Below are 20,259 nucleotides of genomic sequence, written 5' to 3' on the forward strand. Positions count from 1 at the left end.
TCATCACCTCTAGTAAAAAGGACCAATCAACCAAATCATACACCTTTTCCAAATCTAACTTACAGACCACACCTCTTCTCCTCGATCTCTTATAGTCCTCTAAACTCTCATTTGCTACCAGTATCTAATTTGTTATTTGCCTCCCTTTCACAAAAGCTCCATGATTGCTAGCTATGATAGTTGGAAGCACCTTAGTGATGATCTTGTAAAGGCTATTTACTAGACTGATCGGCCTGTAATCCTCTGGAGTATTTGCATCACTTTTCTTGGGGACCAAAGCAAGGAAGGTGGAGTTTAACCCGGGGTTGATTACTCCTCTAGTATGGAATTCATCAAATACCAACATTAAGTCCTCCTTTAATATCTCCCAACAGTCCTGGTAAAAAGCCATTGTAAAACCATCTAGGCTTGGAGCCTTTGATCTATCCATTGAGAAAACTACCTCTTTTATTTCTTCCAACTCAAAGTTCTTTTCCAACCACTCCCTATCTTCTCTCTTCAGTGTTGGCCAATCCAATCCTTCCAGCCACACCCTTCTATTTAGGAACCTTCTAAATATATGCCTAAATGATTAGCAAATGCTTCTGCAATTTCTCTTTTGACTTGCGACAGATTCCCCTTCAATCTCCAAACTTGTAATGAAATCTCTTCTCCTTCTGCCACTTGCCAAGGCATGAAAGAACCTAGTGTTCCTGCCCCCCCCCCCTCTTTTAGCCACTTGCATCTTGACTTTTGTCTCCAACTTATTTCCTCCCGAAGATCCTCTAACTGTTTACACAATCTCCATCTTTGTTCCTTATCCTCTACAGTTAGCCTGCCTCTCCCTTCTTTGTTGTCCAGATCATTGATTTCTGATATCACACTCAGATTTCTTTCCTCCAATCTCCCGAACTCTAATAGATTCCATTCCTTGATTCTTCCTTTCCGGTATTGGAGCTTTTTATGAAACCGCATTCCACACCAAACCACTACAGAATTACTTTCAGACCATCACTCTTCCACTTTCTTAATGAACCTCGGGTGCTCTAACCACATGTTTTCATCTCTAAATGGAGCAAGACATGTATTTCTCACCTCCTCCTTGCAATGTACAGTAGGCCAATGATCGGTGACCATCGGAAGTGCTCTACAGTTTAGATTCCCCCAATGTTCCTCCAGATCATTTGAAAATAGGAACCTATCCAATTTAGAGCAAATTGGGTTGGTTTGCAGATTGAACCATGTATAACACCTTTGTGATAATGGGATTTCCTTCATTCCAGAGGCCTCGATGAATTGGTTAAATCTCCTCATACTTGTGGTAGTTCTCTGTCTAGGGCTGTTTGTTTCTTCCATAAATCTGATTACATTGAAATCACCTACTAAGCACCACGACCCATCCCACAAACCCCTTATGTCAGCCAGCTCTTCCCTTAGTAATCTCCTTTCTCTGTAATCATTTGGCCCATACACATTGGTTATCACCCATTCAAATCCATCTTTCACTTGACTAAATTTGATAGAAACTAAAAATTGTCCTATCAATTCCTCTAGCCCTTCAATTTCCTCCTTCCGCATTGTTACAACACCCCCTGCTAATGTCAAGCTCTACTCTTTTAGTTTCCTGCGGGAGTACCACATTTGGGCCTATTTTCCAGATTGACTCCTCTATTACTGCTCTCTTCCTTGCACTACCCCTCACATTATTTTTTTGATCAATAACACTTTAATTAATTCAACAATAGAAGTTTTACAAAAGGAAGACAAACACGCTTATCTTCCAAGAGCAACAAAGAATCTCAAGAAAAGGAAAAAAGAAAGAGAAAAGAAAGAAAACACACTAAAGTTACAGCTTGGCCCAAAAAAGTGAATCCCTTTCTGCCCCTTGTTTAGATAAACCATCAGCTAGGGAATTAGCCGATCTTTTAACCCAACGTATCTTATCCTCCATCTCCCACACCAGCCACTTGAATTTCCTCCTCTCATTATTGTACTTCCATAAGCCATTGTGATCTTTTAGCAGCCACCCAATCACCACCTCTGAATCCCCTTCACTTAAGAGTTTCCTGATGTTCAACTCCTTAGCTTTTTGGACTCCTTCCATATCTGCAAAGATCTCAGCTCTAAGGGAGTCACCCACTCCAATTGGGCCTGAGAGCATGGCAGAAATGACCCCATTTTCATCCCTAAAAATACCCCCAATCCCCGATTGTCCCGGATTTCCCCTGCTACACCCATCAAAGCTTAATTTCACGAATCCACTAGGTGGAGGGGTCCAAGCCACACTCATTACCGACTTAGTTTGTGTGCAACTTGCAATTTCACCCCACTTCCACAACATGTCATCCACATTGTAATCTGTGAAAAGCTCCAAAGATTTCAGCCACTGTACCGCCCTAATATGAATGATAGCCCTCAGATCTACTGCTCCTCTCTGAGCTTCTGAGAATATCCTGGAAATTCTTTCTTCCCAAAGTGTCCAACATACCGCAGCCCTTAGTCCTCTCCACATTGCCCTTCCCCTTTTTATCCACCACCTGAAAAGCGAAAGGCTAAAAAGGCCTTGCAAGTCTGATGGGGGGGTTCCAACAACAACCAAATAGGGACAAAGCCCATTCCCAAATTGACCTCGCAAAATGGCAAGACACCAGTAGGTGAAAACCAGTCTCCCCATCCGCTTTACAAAGAACACACCACTGAGGTGACAAACAAGTATTGGGTCTCTTCTTTTGGAGTAAAGCACCAGTGTTGATTGTTTCCAGATAGGCTTCCCAACAAAAACTACCAACCCTAGGAGGTATTGCTCTGCACCAAACTTCATCAACAGGAAAAGGAGGGGAGGTAGGACTGGTGGACTGACTTAAGAATTTGAAGAAAGAAGCACAAGTAAAAATGCCATTGGGAGAAGGTGTCCAAATTCTAGAGTCCGCCCTAGTGGGGTCTAAGACAACGTTATCAAGAATTTCAATAAGGCTCAAAATAATGTCAAAGTCTGAGTGCCTCAAATCCCTTCTTAGACCCAAGTTCCACTCAATCCCAGAAATGGAAGAGGACGGAGTGGTAAAAGACGAGATTGACTCATTTTTCAAATCAGAAAGAGCAAACAAAGAAGGAAACTGAGCCTTTAGAGGGGCACTCCCCACCCAAGTTTGTTCCCAAAATTTTATGGAGTTACCGGAATTCAAATCATACCTGATATTAGGGGAGAAAACTAGTAGTAGGTCATGAATGGCTATCCAAGGAGAATTGCTTGTGGTCCTAGCTCCGATTCCAGCTTCCCATCCATTGTGCTCCAACCCATGAATACTTGCCACTATTCTAGCCCAAAGCTTCTCCTTCTCCAATGGGAATCTCCACGACCACTTTCCCAACAGAGTCATATTCCTTCTCCTAATATTCCCAAGCCCCAAGCCACGACAAGTCTTACCCCTACAAACTATCTCCCATCTCACTCTAGGATATCTCTTTTCCTCTCCCGATTCCCATAGGAAATCTCTCATTAACTTCTCCAATCTATTAGCAACCTTCACTGGGATTTTAAACACCGAAAGGAAAAAGATTGGTAAATTAGCAAGCGTGGCCTTAATAAGAGTAATTCTCCCACCAAGAGAGAAATAGTTCTTTTTCCATGACACTAGTCTTTTTTCGAACCTTTCCACCACCGAGTTCTAAAAGCTCTCTCTCATGGGATTATCCCCTAAAGGCAACCCTAAGTAGTTCAAAGGCCAGCCCGAGACTTCACACCCCAATACTTCAGCACTCTCCCTAATCTCTCCCTCCTCCAAATTCACCCCCACAACACAACTTTTCTCAAGGTTAACTTTCAAGTTGGATATTTGCTCAAACAGTTGTATCACCGACTTAAAATTCCTAATAAAGCTCACATTACCGCCTTCACAAAAAAGAATCGTGTCGTCAGCAAACTACAAGTGAGTAAGAGGGGTTTCCGCCCTCCCAACTCTCCAGCCTCTAATGAGCCCCCCTAGAATCTGCTCTGTGAATCAATTTCCCCAAAACCTCCACAATTAGAATGAACAAGAAAGGAGAAAGGGGGTCTCCTTGTCTTATACCCCTACTGGCTGGAAAGAAGTCTACCACTGTCCCATTCACTAGCACTGAGTAATGACAATTCCAGACACAACCCATGATCCACTTACACCATCTAGCCCCGAACCCAAATTTAGTCAAACCTTTCCTCAAAAATTCCCAGTCCACCAAGTCATAAGCCTTTTCCAAGTCCAACTTACAAACCACTCCCTTCTTATCCCTCTTAAAGTTCTCCACTCTCAATAGCAATTAAAATTTGATCGGTGATTTGTCTTCCATTCACAAAAGCTCCTTGGTAGTGTGCAATGATATCTAGAAAAACCTTCTTCAGCCTCAAAAACAACACTTTTGCAATGATCTTATACAAGCTATTAACCAAGCTAATTGGCCTAAAATCCTTCTTTTTGGAATTAAGGCTATAAATGTGGAATTCACACCCAGATTGACAATTCCTCTCCTGTGAAACACCTCAAATACCTACAAAAGATCATCTTTCAAAATGTCCCAACAGTCCTGATAAAAACCCATTGTGAACCCATCCGGCCCTGGGGCTTTTGTTCTATCCATAGAAAAAACAGCCTCCTTGATCTCTTCTAAACTAAAGCTTCTCTCCAACCTTCTCCTGTTCTCCACCCCTACATCTGGCTAGTCCAAACCTTCTACCCACACCCTTCTACACACAGGCCTTCTTAGGATAGATTTGAAGTGCTTCACACAAGCCCCGGCAATCTCCTCTTGATGCACTAGCTCAACTCCATCTACTACCAATTTGGAGATCAGGTTCTTCCTTCTCCTGCCTTCTGCTAGAGAGTGGAAAAACCTAGTGTTTTTGTACCCCTATTGCACCCATTTACACCGAGATTTTTGCCTCCGGCTAATTTCCTCCTTGTGCAAGCAATCCTCTAACTGTCTTCTTAAATCTCTCATGAGCTCAATGTCTTCCTCTCCAACTTATCCAGCAGATCTCCCTTTCTTTTTTCTATCCTTCCAAACTCCACCAAATTCCACTCCTTGATTTTTGCTTTCAAAAATTGAAGTTTCTTATGGAGATTCATCCCCTCCCATTCCACCAATGGGTTACACTCAAACCACCACTCCCTCACTTTGTTGTTAAACCCAGTCCCCTCACATTCCAGCTAATAAACCTCATTATTCTTTATTATCCACCCCTTACACCTATTACCCTTATTTTCTTCCTTTCCTCCTTTCCCCCTAGCTCCAATGCTCCTGCTCCCACCCCATCCTTCACCAACCATTCCACCTCACTCATTTTCCTCCTTTTAGTCTTTGCTTCTCTCTTTTTTTGTAGGAATCTTTTCAGATCATTTAGATCTTTCAGTTTACACCCCAGCTTTTGTACAAATGTTGCCACGGATTCCTCAATTCCCAACTCTCTATTGTCAATCTTTCTATTTCTCTCCTCCTGGCCTACATCCCCACCTGTACCTTCTTCCTCCTGACTTCTTTCCTCCAGGGAATTATTATCCTCCATTTAATTTGTCAAGTTCTCAATATTTCCCAGAATTCGGCTTATATCATTTGTTTCCACCTCTTCTTCTACCTCCCTCCCCCAGTCTTCTCTAATGTTGCACCCACTATTTGCCCCTCCCCCTGCTACATAGGCTATAGCCTCTAAACTGGGATTGGAATCTAGCACACAGGACACAGAGCACTCATTAATAACGACAATTGAATGGACACATTTACCTAGGTTTACCTAGGAGTGAAAGGGGAGCTAGATTTGGGAGCAGTCAGATCCAGATTAAGTGTATGAGTGTCGCCTAACCCCCTGGTGCGGGTCTAAGATGGTATCCTTCCTGTCTCCCTTGTTATATATTGGTCCCTCTATGTACCCACATGTTTGTTCATCACTGCTTCGTTCCTGCTTTGCTTCAAGAGAGCCTCAGAAACATCCTTACACACCTCATGTCTGTAAGCAGGGTTTGGTAATGGAGCTTCTAAGTTCAAGTCATAATTTTCGCCCCCATCAATGATGATGTGCTCTACTAATCTATCAGTCGCCTGATGTAGTGGTTGCTCTGAATCAGATCCATCTGCCGCAACTTCTAAGAACAAGACACCAAGATTTAATGTTGTCACAATCTCAGCCTCTAACTCTTTGTCTGTCTCAACACTACCTATGCTGGACTGTTCAATGGAATCCTCTTCCATCTCTGAGTCGTCCATCTGACCTTTTACCCAGCCCTCATCGACTCCCTTCTCCTCACCGTCGTTCCATACATACCTGGGGTTTGGATTGTCCTGTATAGGGCGACTTCCACCAGAAGATCCAAGCATTGGTTTGGGCATCCATAATCCTCTTAGCTACGCCCAGGTTCACTCATGGTTGACCCACTGACTCCTCTTAACGGTTCGGACAACCCAGCCCACATCAAACCCTCAATTGGTCCAACCCCCTTCTTGACCACCTCAGCAAAAGAAGCGCGGCCCCTATCCTTCGAGTGACTTCAAAATTTTAAAAAATATTTTCCTTAATTAGCTTGCGTGTCTCTTGATTTCCCACCTGTGCCTTTCCAATTTCCTCCTTGGACCACTTCTGGTCAACCTCCATTCCCTCCAACCCATGGTTGCCACCTGTGAACCATCCCGCCACATCACCTTCATCCTTCCTTCGTGCTTCGCCCCCAAAACTCCACCTCCTTCTCTGAAACCAGCCAGATCTTATACCAAACTTCATCAACCAACATTTTGACTACCATTGGGACCGATTCTAGTTCCACCCCCTTAACCCTAACCTCCACAGCTCGAAATTTTCCATATTGATTTCCTCCACCACACCACCCAACATCTTTACTATATTGTCCAGGTTTGATTCGTTCCAGGGGTGAAATGGGAATCCAACCATTTTTAGTGTGAAGCTCCCTTTGGGAGGCACCAACTCATTACATAGAGGTTTCCAGTTTTGTACATATACCAACCCATCTTCCCATTCAAAAGCTGTGAAACCTCTGTTTTTTTTTGTCTTTGATTTCTAAGACTGCCTTCCGATTTGAAAATGGCTTTAAGGCTACCTTCGCATCCAGCTTCAAATTGTTCACCACAACTTTCAACACCTTCCTCAAGTCTTGTGTGTCCCTGTTGGTTATAATCACCATCCTCTTCTCCCACTCATCCTTCTCAGCCTCAAACCAAACTTTCAGACCCTTGCCTGAGAGTGCTACTGCCCTTCTGCAACTGAATGAATCCTATTTCAGTGCCTGACTCGAGATCTTACGGATACTCTCATCTTTGCTTTGTTCTTGTTCGTACTTCATTTGCAGATGGCTATCAACTGCAGCCAGGAACTTCTATAACTCAGCCACAAAATTTATCCAACCTCATGTATTCTTCCCTTTCGGTAAGCAAACCATCTATTTCCAGTCCCCAAACTACACGGTGATGGTAGTGAACCATCCTTTCCTATTGCATCTTAGTTCCACTACAAATTTCTTCCTTTCCAATTCCAATATATTTCTCCACCCTACATTTTTGACGGATTGGAGTACACCATCGATGAAACCTTTCAGCCAGAGGACTACTTCCTCCAGTAGAATTATCATTGCCCTCCTACCTTCTCTACCTTTAAGAGATTTCTACCTCTTGCCTTTCCGCTTTCTAGGAGAAGTTTCTTAACTTCAATGTCCAGTACTGACTTCCACCTATTTGCCACCTGAAACTTTGTGTCGCTTCCTCTTCCCATCCTCTTAACAAGCATCATCTTTCTAAAAGCCATCAATTTTTTAATACCCAAAATTCCCCCAATGACTCTAAGACCCTTGCTCCAGCTTCTTGTCACTTTTCCTTTCCATTTTCACTTCTCACGGTGAGGTACCATCTACTAATATCTTGTCCTTTTTCTATAGACCTTTGGGCTTGGCTACTTTTGTTGTTTGGGAGTAGTTGGAGTCTACCAGCAAAATTTCGCATGCTCCTCAACCACTCTACCGTTTTTGGCCTACAAAAAGAGGGAGACTTATGTGGAGATGTGCTCGCACTACCCTGATTTGGACTCTTTGGGAAGAAAGGAATGCTAAAATCTTTCAAGAAAAGGAAAGGAGCAGTCAGGAATAGAAATACTGTGTGCTGCTAAGGACAATACTTTGGCTGAAGACTTTGGAAAACTTTCATCAATTCTCTTTTAATGGCCTTTGGAGAAACTGGTCAGCAGTAGCAAGGTGTTCCCCCCAATAGGACAAATCAATTACAAGCTGGTCTCCTCCATTTCTCACTGAAGCTGAACTTTGATGGAAGCATGGGTAATCCAGGATTATCCGGAATGGGGGGTTGTCTTGAGGAATGAGAAGGGAGAGATTCTGTTGCTCTACTCGAGTCCTTTAGGAATTGGGAACTCTATCAGGGCAGCGCTGTTAGCTGCTGTACAAGGGGTGCAATTTGCAAACCAGCTAGGGGTACAGCACCTAATAATTGAAGGGGATTCCAAAAAGGTGGTGGGCTGGTTGAAAAATCCTGAAGATGCTATATGGCGCCACAAGAATGAAATGAAGAAATTCAGTTGGTTGACAAGGAATATGTTGGTCTCTGTACAATGGGTGGGGAGATCAGCAAATACTTTGTTCGATGTGTTAGCCAAGCAAGTGGTAAATAGAGAAGAATTGTTTTGGGCTCAGCTGTGATTCCTGCATTTTTTCCTAGTCTACTTGTAAGGAGGGGTTGCAGCTCCCACCCCTCACTGGGATGTTGTATGAATTCACAACTCTAAATCAGCTTCTGAATTAATAAATTTACTATTATTAATCAAAAAGCTATAGTTTTTTATACTAATTGCAAAGTATCATTAGAGTTAGGAGTTAGAACCCTTATTTAAGTGTACTAATGGGTAATTTTTCTCTTAATTTTAAAGTAATTAGAAGTCGATTTTGGTTAGTTTCCTAGTCCAAGTAGGAGTCAAGAGACACCTAAGTTCAAAAGTTGAGTCTATAAAGTGAGTTGGAGTTAAAGAAGGGTTGATTTTATGAAATAAAGTTTGGTTTAACAAAGTCTAGTTTTCCCGCATATTTCTTCTTTTTCTTTTATTCTCTTTTGAGTTTACCCAACAGCAAGAGTGCTTCGCTATATTTCTAAGTTCTCGTTCATTCCTTGGTAGATAACAAGCACTCTACTTGCTTTTCCATCCATATTCTTCATTAATCACCCACAGCCCCTCAGTCACCTTCTCAAGCCCACCACCGGTTAACAAAATTTGTAGGACTCTACCTTATCTACATCACCCCTGGCTACTTTTTTTGTGAGAAAGTAAAGTATAATTGTATTAATATAAAGCAAAACATGTTTGCAAAAAGATGATGTTCTAAGGACTATAAAAATTCTGCCCTCTCAAAACATATACCCCCCGCCCTGCTTTACAAAAAGATTGCCATGTACAAAAAAGGAATTATAACCTATATTATTAAATAGCTTATGACAACCAAGCCAAGAAAACATTTTTCCCAGGATTTTCTGAAAGACTGAATCTGTAGAGCTCTTTTCCCTTTTAAAAATTTGTGCAATTCCCACCTGCAATATACACCAAAAAACCACAGCTAGGACTATATTCTAAACCAGTTCTCTTTCACTCCACCCTCCATCCCATTAAAAATTCCTCTACTTATCCAGGGCAGCAGCTTTGCACTTCTAATGACTATAATATCCCGGCCCATAATTCAAAAGAGAAAATGCAATTTAATAGGAGGTGATTCACCATTTCCAACAGTCCTTCACACAAAGCACACTTAGCTGAATCCAGCAACATACCCTTGTGTAAGAGATTGTCTCTAGTGTGTATTCCGCTTAGGTAAGCGGTTCAAACAAAACAATTTTCAATTTTTTGAAGGCACATTCTTACACTACATGATGTTGATTGGGACTAACTGCTCCTTTGCACTGTCCAAGGCCTTGTAAAATGACTTAACTGTGAACTTTCCTGTCTTCTCCCACTGCCAAAACCTATGGTCAGGCCTACCATTTTCCACGTGTATTATACAGAACATGTAGCATATATCAACTCCACTTCCCAATCATTTAGATTTCTTCTGAACTGTGCAGTCCAAACCACATTGTCTTCTTGCTACTGCATACAATGTACAACTATAGGCCTCTAGCTTTTTTATCAATCCCCAATTCAAAAAGAGCAGGAAAAGCTTCAGACAGACCTTTCTCTGCACCAAGCATCCTTTCAAAATTTCACATACTCCCCATTTACTCCCTTTGCATAAGCACTGTGAGCTTTCCCAATTCCTTTCCAAACTGAGCAGCCATAGTATTAATAGGAGGTTCCCAGATCCCATCACCCCTGCTATTTTATGTGTGAAAGAGAAGGGATATTAGAGAAGGATAAGACCCAAGAAGTTTGCATCCAGAAAAAATCTTGAAAATCTACCTGGATTAGGTCCCTTTGTCAACTACAGGAATTTCCTGGGACTTAAGAGTTTAGAAAAGGCTTTACAGATCATGAAAAGAAAAGAGATGATTATTCTTACAGGCCTTCTTAAGGTTGTTCTCTTGTTCCTAGAGAGTTTGAATCAAAGAAACTAGGCAATTGAAAGATATTTTTCTTGTACATCCTTTCCTCATCAGTTTTTTCCTGTATATCCTTTTTCAGAAGCCCTTGAAGAGCCTCCTTTTCCCCTACACATGTCCCAGTCAAAACACTAAGGATGGGCCACACCCCTCCAAAAATCAAAACCTCTACTGAAGGGAGCCACATCAAAGACAAATCAACGTAAGGGGCACACACCAACATAAAAGGAGATCCTGGTGCCCCTCAAGCCTCATCTCATTTTTTCATACTCTACGTAAACGTGACTGGAGAGAAAACCAATAATCCATTCCTCTCTTGTCAATTCATGTCAAAGGTTTTGAACCACTTTTTCCCTATTCTTGGCACTTCATTGAAAATGCACTATGAGATATCAGGTACATTCTCCTCCACTTTGATCCCCCTTAGCACAAAACTGAGCAAATTACTTTGTCATTAAACAAGAGCTGCAATTCAAGGACAAAGCCTGTGCCCCCCACAATTGTTCTTCTCTGTTGGGAAGTGTACCTTGGTATGATTAATACTTTGGAGAACTTACAAAAGAAAAAGCCTTTCATTTGTTTGTCCCCAAACTGGTGTGCACTGTTACCACTTACTAGTTTCTTTTTCCTTTGTTGCAGCTCTTTGGGATTGGATGTTTTGTTTTGTTTAGGTGTAGGTGGAATCAACCAGCAGAGGTCAAGGTTCAAAGTATCGATACGATACGAGTTTCGGTTGTATCGTATCAGAAATTAGAAACAGCTGATACATACTTTTTATTTTGTTTTTCTTTTTCAAAGTTTAGTTTTTTGGGAAGCTTATAAGATATTTTTTATTATTAAAAAAAAATTGGGGGTCCGGGTGTTTCGGACCGTATCTTTTTCAAAAGGTACGATACGACATGCCCCATATCAGGCATATCGTATCGAAACTTTGAAGCATGGCAGAGCTAAAATCATTATTCGCACCAACACCTTTGCTTTCCTAACAAAAAGAGGGAGGAGTATGTGGAGATGCTTCAAACAAAAAGAGGGAGGAGTATGTGGAGATGCTTCAAAGCAGCCAACCTTATGGACAATTTGGGAAGAAAGAAGCACTAGAATTTTCCAAGATAAAGAGAGGTCCTTTATAGAAGTGAAGAAATGTATCTTAACCATGACCATCCATTGGTTGAAAACCTTGGCTACTTTCAGCTCTTTTTCATTTGATGACATCTGGAGAAATTGGGCCACAGTTGCACACACTTCAGTTAGAAAAAACCAGAGCCATCACAGTTTGGGTAACTCCCCCAGAAGGTTTTTTTTTAGCTGAATTTTGACGGAAGCAACCAGGGTAACCCAGGACCGTCTGGCATTGGAGTAGTATTGAGGAATGAAAATGGCAACATCATATCCTCATTCCCAGGCCCAATAGGGATAGGGGACTACAAGAGCAGAGATATTGGCTCCAGTACAGGGAATTCAGATTGTTAATCAACTAGGAGTGGAGAACCTATTGATTGAAGAGGATTTTAAGGTGATTGTGGGCTGGCTGTCAAATCCAGACTCAATTGTTTGGAGTTATAGGGATCTCATCAAAAAAGTTAAATGTTTAACAAGGAACATAACATGTAGATATCAGTGGGTGGGTAGGGAAGCAAATGCTTTGGCTGATCATCTTGCTAAACAGGGGTCTACCAGGGACCATTTATTCTGGGCAGCATTGTAATTTTATTTCTGATCTCTTGTAACAGTTAGGCGAGGCTGCATCTTGTGCCTCTCCAAGGGATTCTTGTAAAATTTTATTCCTCTTGTTTAATGAAATCGTTTTCAATTATCAAAAAAAAAAAAAAAAAAGAGCTGCAATTCAAGGACTGCAGAGTATTTGAAGATAAACAAATTCAATAGAACAAGACTTTGATGTTATCATTGACCTCATACTGCTGAAAGAGGCATATTGGGTATTGACATTTGAGGAATTAACAGGGGATTCAATGGATTCATTAAAAAGCAGGTCCTCACTTCCTACTTCATTTCCTAGAAGAGAAGACTACAAGAGGTAGTTGTCTGTTTAGCAGAACCTGAAGCAGACAAGTTAGAACTGAAAATACTAACTTTGATAACAGTTGTCTTGATAACCCAAGTCAGTGAGAGGGGGTGTGATAAGTGATCAACAGGTATCATCTTAATGAGCTATTCAGGCCCTACCAGGAAAGGCAACTAACTCCTTGAGGGCTGAAATGGTTGTACTTCAGGATTTAAAACTGGCTTAAAAAAAGGTCCAACCTAAGCTTTGAAGGAGATTGTCAGTATCCAGATCTGCCTATAGCCTTCCCGATTAGTTATGAAGGGCTGAAGTGACCAGAAAAAAGCCAGACTGCTAGTGTGGGAGGCTTCTTAACAAGGTTTAAATCTGACGTTGGATTAAAGGTGATAAGATTTGGAGCACGTCAGCCTTTGGCTGTTTTGTTGCACCAGTTCTCCTTCCCTTTCTATTGGGATTGTGGGGCTTCCTTAACATAATGATAAATCTAATTATTACTACTGCTAAAAAATAAGAAAACACAATAACTTGATTTAGCTTCAATGCGCATTAATACCACAAACTTCCTAAAGAAACACCAAGTCCACTACAAATCAACAATAATAACAGAACACTCCAGCTTATAAAAAAGTGCAGCCCTTTGGCCACTTCCTTGACTTCATCTTTGACATATGAAGTCAAAATACTATGATAAATTGCCCAAAATAGGACTAATTTCAAGCTAAGTATCATCTTGCACAATCAACCTTCCATGAATAGTTATGTGCATCTGCAAACCCACATAATTAACTATGGTTGATTCAAAAGAGCATTACCCACATTAGTCCATACTATTGCAAGCACACAACCATCTTTTATTCACCAAATTTCCACAATATGGTCTTTTACACTGATAAAGAAAAATATATAAAACAAAGCATTCAAATCTAGAGTTCAGTCAAGAGCTGAATCTATGGGCAAGTTAATGAACAAGCCACACCAAAATGTATATTTAATGAGATGTTAAAGTTTTTCAATACTCTAAATTATAAAGGTAGGACAGGATCCCAGGAATGGAATAATACAAGCCTATGTGTGCTAAGTAAATATAAAACAGACCAATGTACCTGCAATCTAAATGGTTTCACACCAAGAAGTACAAGTCGTTCAAAGAGAGATTGGGCTAGCCCGGCTCGCGCTGCTTTCTTGCACATGATCACAGGACCAAGTTGACAGTGGTCTCCAACAAGAACAACCTAATTTGGAAAGAAACACAGTTAGATACTGAAGTGACAATAGCAACTGTTAGATAGGAGTATACTAAACCGTCAAGCACCTGTTTCACACCAAGCACTAAAGGAATTAGGCATTCAGGTTCTGTTGCCTGGGTAGACTCATCAATAAGAACCTGGAAGTAGAACACAAGATCTTACCAATCAACACTAGAAACATGATATTGCACATTTAGGTATGTTGTCATATAGGCAAATTTATCAACCTGGCGGAATCTAAAATTTGCCAGTCGAGGGTCCCCAGCACCAACACATGTGCAACAGATAACATCAGCACTCTGAGATATTTCCCTCTCAGTTGCCCTTTTCAAGGCCTTGTACTTCTTCTCATCACTACTAGACAGTTCACCTATAAAAAGTAGAGGCATCAGATAAATGGGGATAGGGGAATATCAGTTGACACATTTTTTTCTGATAAAGTATTGCATTAATAAGAAGAAAATACAATACTTAATCATGTAAAAGAGGGATTGTATGATGGCATATACACAATATACAAAATAAGTATTAACCAAATAACAGTTCAACCACCAAAGCACCTATCACCCCAACAGCATAAGTTTGGCTATGCTGCTTAGCAAAATTGTACTGCTTCTTTGTGCTACTAGCCAATATACCAAGACTCTTACCAGATAAACTATAATTTCCATCCACAAGTCACCTTTTTTACATTAAATAATCAACTTTAAATGATAACCAAGGTCAAGAATTACGTAAAGAACTAGCTATATAATAAACAAATAAACAAAATTAATTATTTAAACATCTTGTGATCAACCAAAACATGTCATATCAATCTTTAAAATAATCATGATGCAAATGGCACATCTGATGATATATAAGAAATTTACACCCAAAATGTGCTTTTGGATGAATTTGAACTTGAGAAATAAAAAACTAAACCTTAGAATTCAAACAAGGAGAGTCTGGCACTCAAAACTAAACAAACACCAAGCAGAAACAGCTATTGAGAAAAAGAAAAAATTGCTTTAAGATGATTATATATTTCCATACATAAACATTCTAGATTCCAGCATAAAATCAAGGCTCAGATACAATGACAAAGCCTATATCAACAAGAGGTTAGATGCCAATAGATGTGTGAATGTTTAATTACATCCAAAAGGTGGAAAATAATATGCTAGTAAACAGATCTTTGTTTCTGTGCTTAGATGTCAGTCATATGGTTTTGAAGGCGACAAGGCAGGTTCCCCTAAACATATCTTTCATTCTTTGTTTATGTGTGTGTGTGTTTAGATGTCAGTCACAAGGTTTTCAAGGCACCAAGGCAGGCTAGAAATCGAGGGGGTCCCTTGTCACCTAGGTGCATAAAAACCTCAAAGACTTGAATCCTAGGGTAACTCCTTAGGTTTCGTACAACCAACAACCATCTTTCACTAATAATTATCGATAATATTCATAAAAAAGCAAAAAATTCATACTGAGCATACAAAACCAACATGTTTTTTATTGGTGACAGGCAATTACATTGATTTGGAAAAAAGGGATATAATTACAAGAAGTGCCAAGAACCCAAATCTCCCCAAAGTAGTGACTTATCCCCCTTTCCCCCAGTGTTTGAAACCATGTTACAATTAACTCATCTTAGGGAATCAACATATTCATGAAAAGAAAAATAAGAAAGAAAATAAATTTCAGAAAATACATGGACTGAGCTCATGTTTTTGTCCTAAGAAAACAAAAAAAAAAGGAAGAAGAATGTGTTGATTGGACAAAACATCAAGTTCTTCCTACTTTAAGTCTTCAAGGGTTCAAATAGCATACACCAGCATGTGTCAATTGAACCCAAACAAAATAAAATTCTAGTGTTAATCTAATAAAAGTATATATAATATATATTAAAACAAAGTCATCAGATTAGAGAGCTTCTCCCTCAGAAAAGTGGCATCGTATTTTCTCAAGAATGAGCATCCCAAAAGTGGTTACTCCCGCTCTCAAACAAAAGCTTAGTGGTAGTTACCTCCACTTTCAAAAAGGTTAGTGGTAGTTGCCTTCACTAAAAAGAAAACAAAAAACAAAACTCATATAGTAGGTTATTATTTAGAAATAAAACTTGATTTAATCTATTTAATTAAATACAAAAAAGTGGATGTAAAATAAAGCTTATCAGAATAATGAATAAAAAAAATATGAGAATACTAGCCCTCTACTTAGTACATGGGGCCATTCTCTAGTAGAAATACAAAAGAATGACAAAATAACATAGTGGATACTCCCATCCAACAAAACAAAGAAGCAAAAAAGTGCTAAAAAGTGCAAACCTTGTTCATCCTTCAGTTGCTGCAGCTTATGAAGTTCACTCTTTTCAGATGTATCAAGATGTCGGACCTGAACAAACCGTACATAGAGTCATGTTGTGCAGAAAGCATATAAATGTGAATTATACCCCATAAGTTCACCATGTTGAATGTGACTGTACTGCAACATGGGTCAGGTTGGATTAAGCATTTGTCAAATTGCAAATGGGCCTCAGCCTGATGCAGTTGAAGTTCTTTAACTCAGGAAGACAAATTGCACCCATGTATAAGCAAGCCAATCACAAACCTGATAATGCAATGTTAAATGCTCAACAGGAGAGCTCACAGCTTCCCTTGATTTAGCACAAAGCCTGACAACCTGAGAAGTAAACATATATCATAGATCAATTAACAAAGCAAGTTGTTTCAATGCCTACACAAAAAATAATAATAATAATAATAATAATAATAATAAAATGAACAGTTAACTCCTGAGCTGAAAACCGTTAACAATTAAAGAACTGAGTTTAAAGTTGATGGTAGAAATTAGTCATTTATCATAGTGCACCTTGGTAACACATTGGCCACTAAATAATGCATTTAGAGAACTAATACCAGAATGAAATATGAAAAAATTTGACACAACAAATGAACAAATAAATTAATTCAACTCTAACAAAAGTAGATAAAGTTAAAACATAATTTGGTCAAAATCTTCCAAATAACAAAAAAGATAACTCACAATATATGACAAGTAGGCATATCTCTATTTAAACAGGTTTCTGACTTGATAAAAAGTTAACTACTTTAAAAACTTAAGTTTAGGGTTTGGGCATATGGCTTATCAACAAGGAACAGAGGTTTTTATTATTGGCATCCCCCTTCTTTCTGTCACCAGGACACCAGGGTCTCGTATAATGCAAATAGGGTATAAAGAATTGAATAACTAGTTTAAGAGGAAAAAGAAATGGAGTTCGTGCAGGCAGGTCAGTGGAGGAGATCCTTGAAGATAGAAGCAAAAAATTTCCTGTTCGAAGAGATGAGAATCAAGGGGAAGGTAAGCCTGAAGGTAAGGGAAGCGAAAAAGGGTACAATATTGCTGGAAGGATTGGAAGTGATCGAGTGGCTAAGAGAGTTCATAGCTGGACCTGTTCAAAAGGTAAGCAGATAAACTGGCAGGGTTTTAGTACATTAGAAGGGATAAGATATGTTGTGAGATTGGTTAATTCAAATGTGGCGAGCATCCTCCATTGAAGCAAGGCTGTGGAAGGAGGCTCATATGGTAGGATGGGAGAAGGAGGTAGAAGAAGCATTACGTGGACTTGTGAGATTGGTTAATTCAAAAGGGAAGGAATGTTTCACTAAAAAGGGCCAACAAATTCTGGGAAGCCAAAAAGCTTTGGGGCAGATGGAAGGTCAAACCTGTAGAAAGCAAGAAAAGGCTATGACAAATGGCAAATCTTTTGCGCAGGTGGTGTCAGGGGAAATAGACAAAAATATACCAATGTCTAATGGGAGAGGGCTGAACCAGCAACCTCAGACAGGGAGGGTTGCTGATTCGACCATTAAAACAGTGGGGTGTGATTTGTTAAGAGGTCACGTGGGAAGAAAAGACTTAGAAAATGGGCCCAGTCGAGTGGATCCCTTTTCTGGTGGGCCGGAGAAGGCAACTTAAGTAAAGGTTTTAAAGCTGGGTTCTAATATTACAAGTTGAGAGCCCAAGGCCCATTACAAGACAGATGGGCCAAGGGACCCTTTAAGTAAGCACGTGATTGAGAGGAGGGATGAGCTGATAAACGAGATTAAGCGTCTATCTTTTTCTACCCCGAATCCCTCCTTTCGGTCGAACAGTTCAGGCGCAAAATCTCAAGACTCTCAGTCTCGAGGCTCTACAATGGGTACCATCCAACCTAGCGAACCGTCTCTCACAAGATAGGCACAACTCGAGATACCTGAAGCCTAGTGATTTGAACAAAATAGGGTTTAAAGATTGGTTGAGTGAACAAAACAGCAGTGACGATTCTGATAGAGACGAAACTATAAATTTGGGAAGTCTGTCTCCAAAAAGCAACAATGATTTACTTGAAATAGAAAGTTTGCATACAGAGTTGTTGTTTTTAGAGGAAGAGATTGAAGAACCAGGCAGCAGGAAGACTAGACATGGCGAAGAAAATGGTCCTAAAGCTGTGAAAACTCCTCTTCCCTACGTCGAGGGAGCTGATCCTGAGTCTAATGAATTACAGGATGTTAGTGGAGAGGGACAAGAATCGGCCGTGAGGATGGATGTGGGTATTCCAGTGTCGAAAACACAGAACGGATTTCCAAGTGGGTAGGTCGTCAGGAAGTGATCCTTTCACTATGTCTACTTCACAACTTTGTCAAAAAAGGAGAAAGGCCTAAAAACCATTTGTCGCCTGTCAGCAACTCAATTCCAGTGATTCTAGTCCCACCCCCGTCCTACCTGGTATGGGTGTCAATTCTTTTTTAGGTATTGACTTGTGTGCTATGCTTGTAACAGATATTCCAGCTTCCCATCCCAGAGGTTCTGATGCAAGAGAGAGGGTGATGGAAGGAAGTAGTAAGGGGGAGGCAGACAGAATTTGGGCATTGATCTGTACAATGATGGAGGAACTAAAAAAAAAGGAAGGATTCTTTGAGAGATGTTGTAGCCAAAATAAGTGTGAGCATGGTAAAATTTTACCTCAAACATTAGCAGAAAAGGATGGAGAAAAGAAAGGGAGGATGATTGTTGTATGAGAAAAGAAAGAGGCTAAAATGAGGAGATTATGGCCTTTTCATGGGATTTTTGCTATTTTGTCTCAATGAAAATTATTAGCTGGAATGTAAGAGGGTTAGGAAGTGCAAGAAAGAGAAGGATGATCAAAGACTTAGTCCGAAGGGAAAACCCCGATATTGTGTTGTTACAAGAATCCAAAATGATGGAATTAGATAGGAGATGGGTGAGGAGTTTTTGGAGGTCTAGAGGTTTAGGTTTGAGCTCGTCTCCTTCTTGGGGAGCCTCAGGGGGATCGTAACACTGTGGAGGGAGGATGTGGTGGAAGTAGTGGAAGAATTGATAGGTAGATACACAGTTTCCATTAAGTGTAAGAATGTGAAGGATGGGTGTGTATGGGTCTTAACCAATGTTTATGGCCCTAATTCCTATAGAGAGAGGAATGAGATGTGGAAGGAACTATATGCAATCAAGGGGCTATGGGATGGCCCTTGGTGCCTGGGCGGGGATTTTAATGCCATTAGACTCTCTGATGAAACCAGTAATACCCAACAGGTAATTACAACAAGCATGAGAAAATTTAATGTAGAATGTGAATTGAAGCAAATACCTCTACTGCAAGCCAATTACACTTGGTCCAACCTTCAGGAAACCCCTTTGTGTTCGAAGTTGGACAAGATCTTATTTAACCTTGCCTGGGAGAATAGTTTGGAAAACTTGGTTGCTAGAGCGTTACCCAGCGTCACCTCCAATCACTGTCCTATCTAGATAGGTACTGAGTTTTTTCCTACAGGACCCAAACCTTTTAGATTCAAAAATATGTAGCTTACCCATCCAGATTTTGTGAAAAAAGTGAAGGAATGGTACGGTGAGGAGGAGAGGGGAGTAAGATGGAAGGGGATCAAGTTTCATAAGAGATTAAAAAGGTTGAGAGCCAAAATAAGAGTGGAATAGAGATCATTTTGGTATAAGTGAGGAGCAAAAATTGTGCCTAATCTCTTGAATAGAAAACTTGGATGTAAAGGAATCTCAAAATGGGTTGACCGAGGAGGACAGAGTGTTAAGGAGACAATTGAAAAATGATTTGGAAGAGGTGATACTGAGGGAAGAAATCACTTGGAGACAAAAATCTAGACACAAGTGGATTAAGGAAGGCTATGGGAGCACTAGATTTTTCCATGATTTGGCAAATGGGAGACGAAGAAAGAATCTTGTGACCAAGCTAGAGATAGGAGAGGAGGTGATTACCAACCAGGATGACATAGCCAAAAAATCTGTGGACCACTTCAAATCGATTTATAGAAGACCTTAGAGTGAGAGAGCAATCGTGGAAGGGGTGGAATGGCCAAGAATTGATGACGGAGTGGCAAGGTGGCTGGAAAGGGATTTCGAGGAAGAAGAGATTAAGAAAGTTGTCTTTCAAACGGATAGATC

General features: G+C 40.3%; 1 protein-coding gene across 1 annotated transcript in view; it reads right to left on the reverse strand.

Annotated features, from left to right (window-relative positions):
- Positions 1-20,259, reverse strand: part of LOC148848438 (regulator of nonsense transcripts 1 homolog) — a 57,695-nt gene that overhangs the window by 18,237 nt on the left and 19,199 nt on the right. The window contains exons 12-16 of the mRNA XM_088949441.1: positions 16,399-16,470; positions 16,116-16,182; positions 14,040-14,182; positions 13,878-13,949; positions 13,669-13,797 (exon numbers count right to left, since the gene is read on the reverse strand). Coding sequence (XP_088805567.1) covers positions 13,669-13,797; positions 13,878-13,949; positions 14,040-14,182; positions 16,116-16,182; positions 16,399-16,470 — 483 coding nt within the window. The remainder of the gene's footprint in view (positions 1-13,668; positions 13,798-13,877; positions 13,950-14,039; positions 14,183-16,115; positions 16,183-16,398; positions 16,471-20,259) is intronic.

The sequence above is a fragment of the Nelumbo lutea genome, chromosome 6 (genome assembly GCF_056320005.1).
Source record: "Nelumbo lutea isolate HS-2025 chromosome 6, American lotus-T2T, whole genome shotgun sequence".
NCBI classification, from domain to species: domain Eukaryota; kingdom Viridiplantae; phylum Streptophyta; class Magnoliopsida; order Proteales; family Nelumbonaceae; genus Nelumbo; species Nelumbo lutea.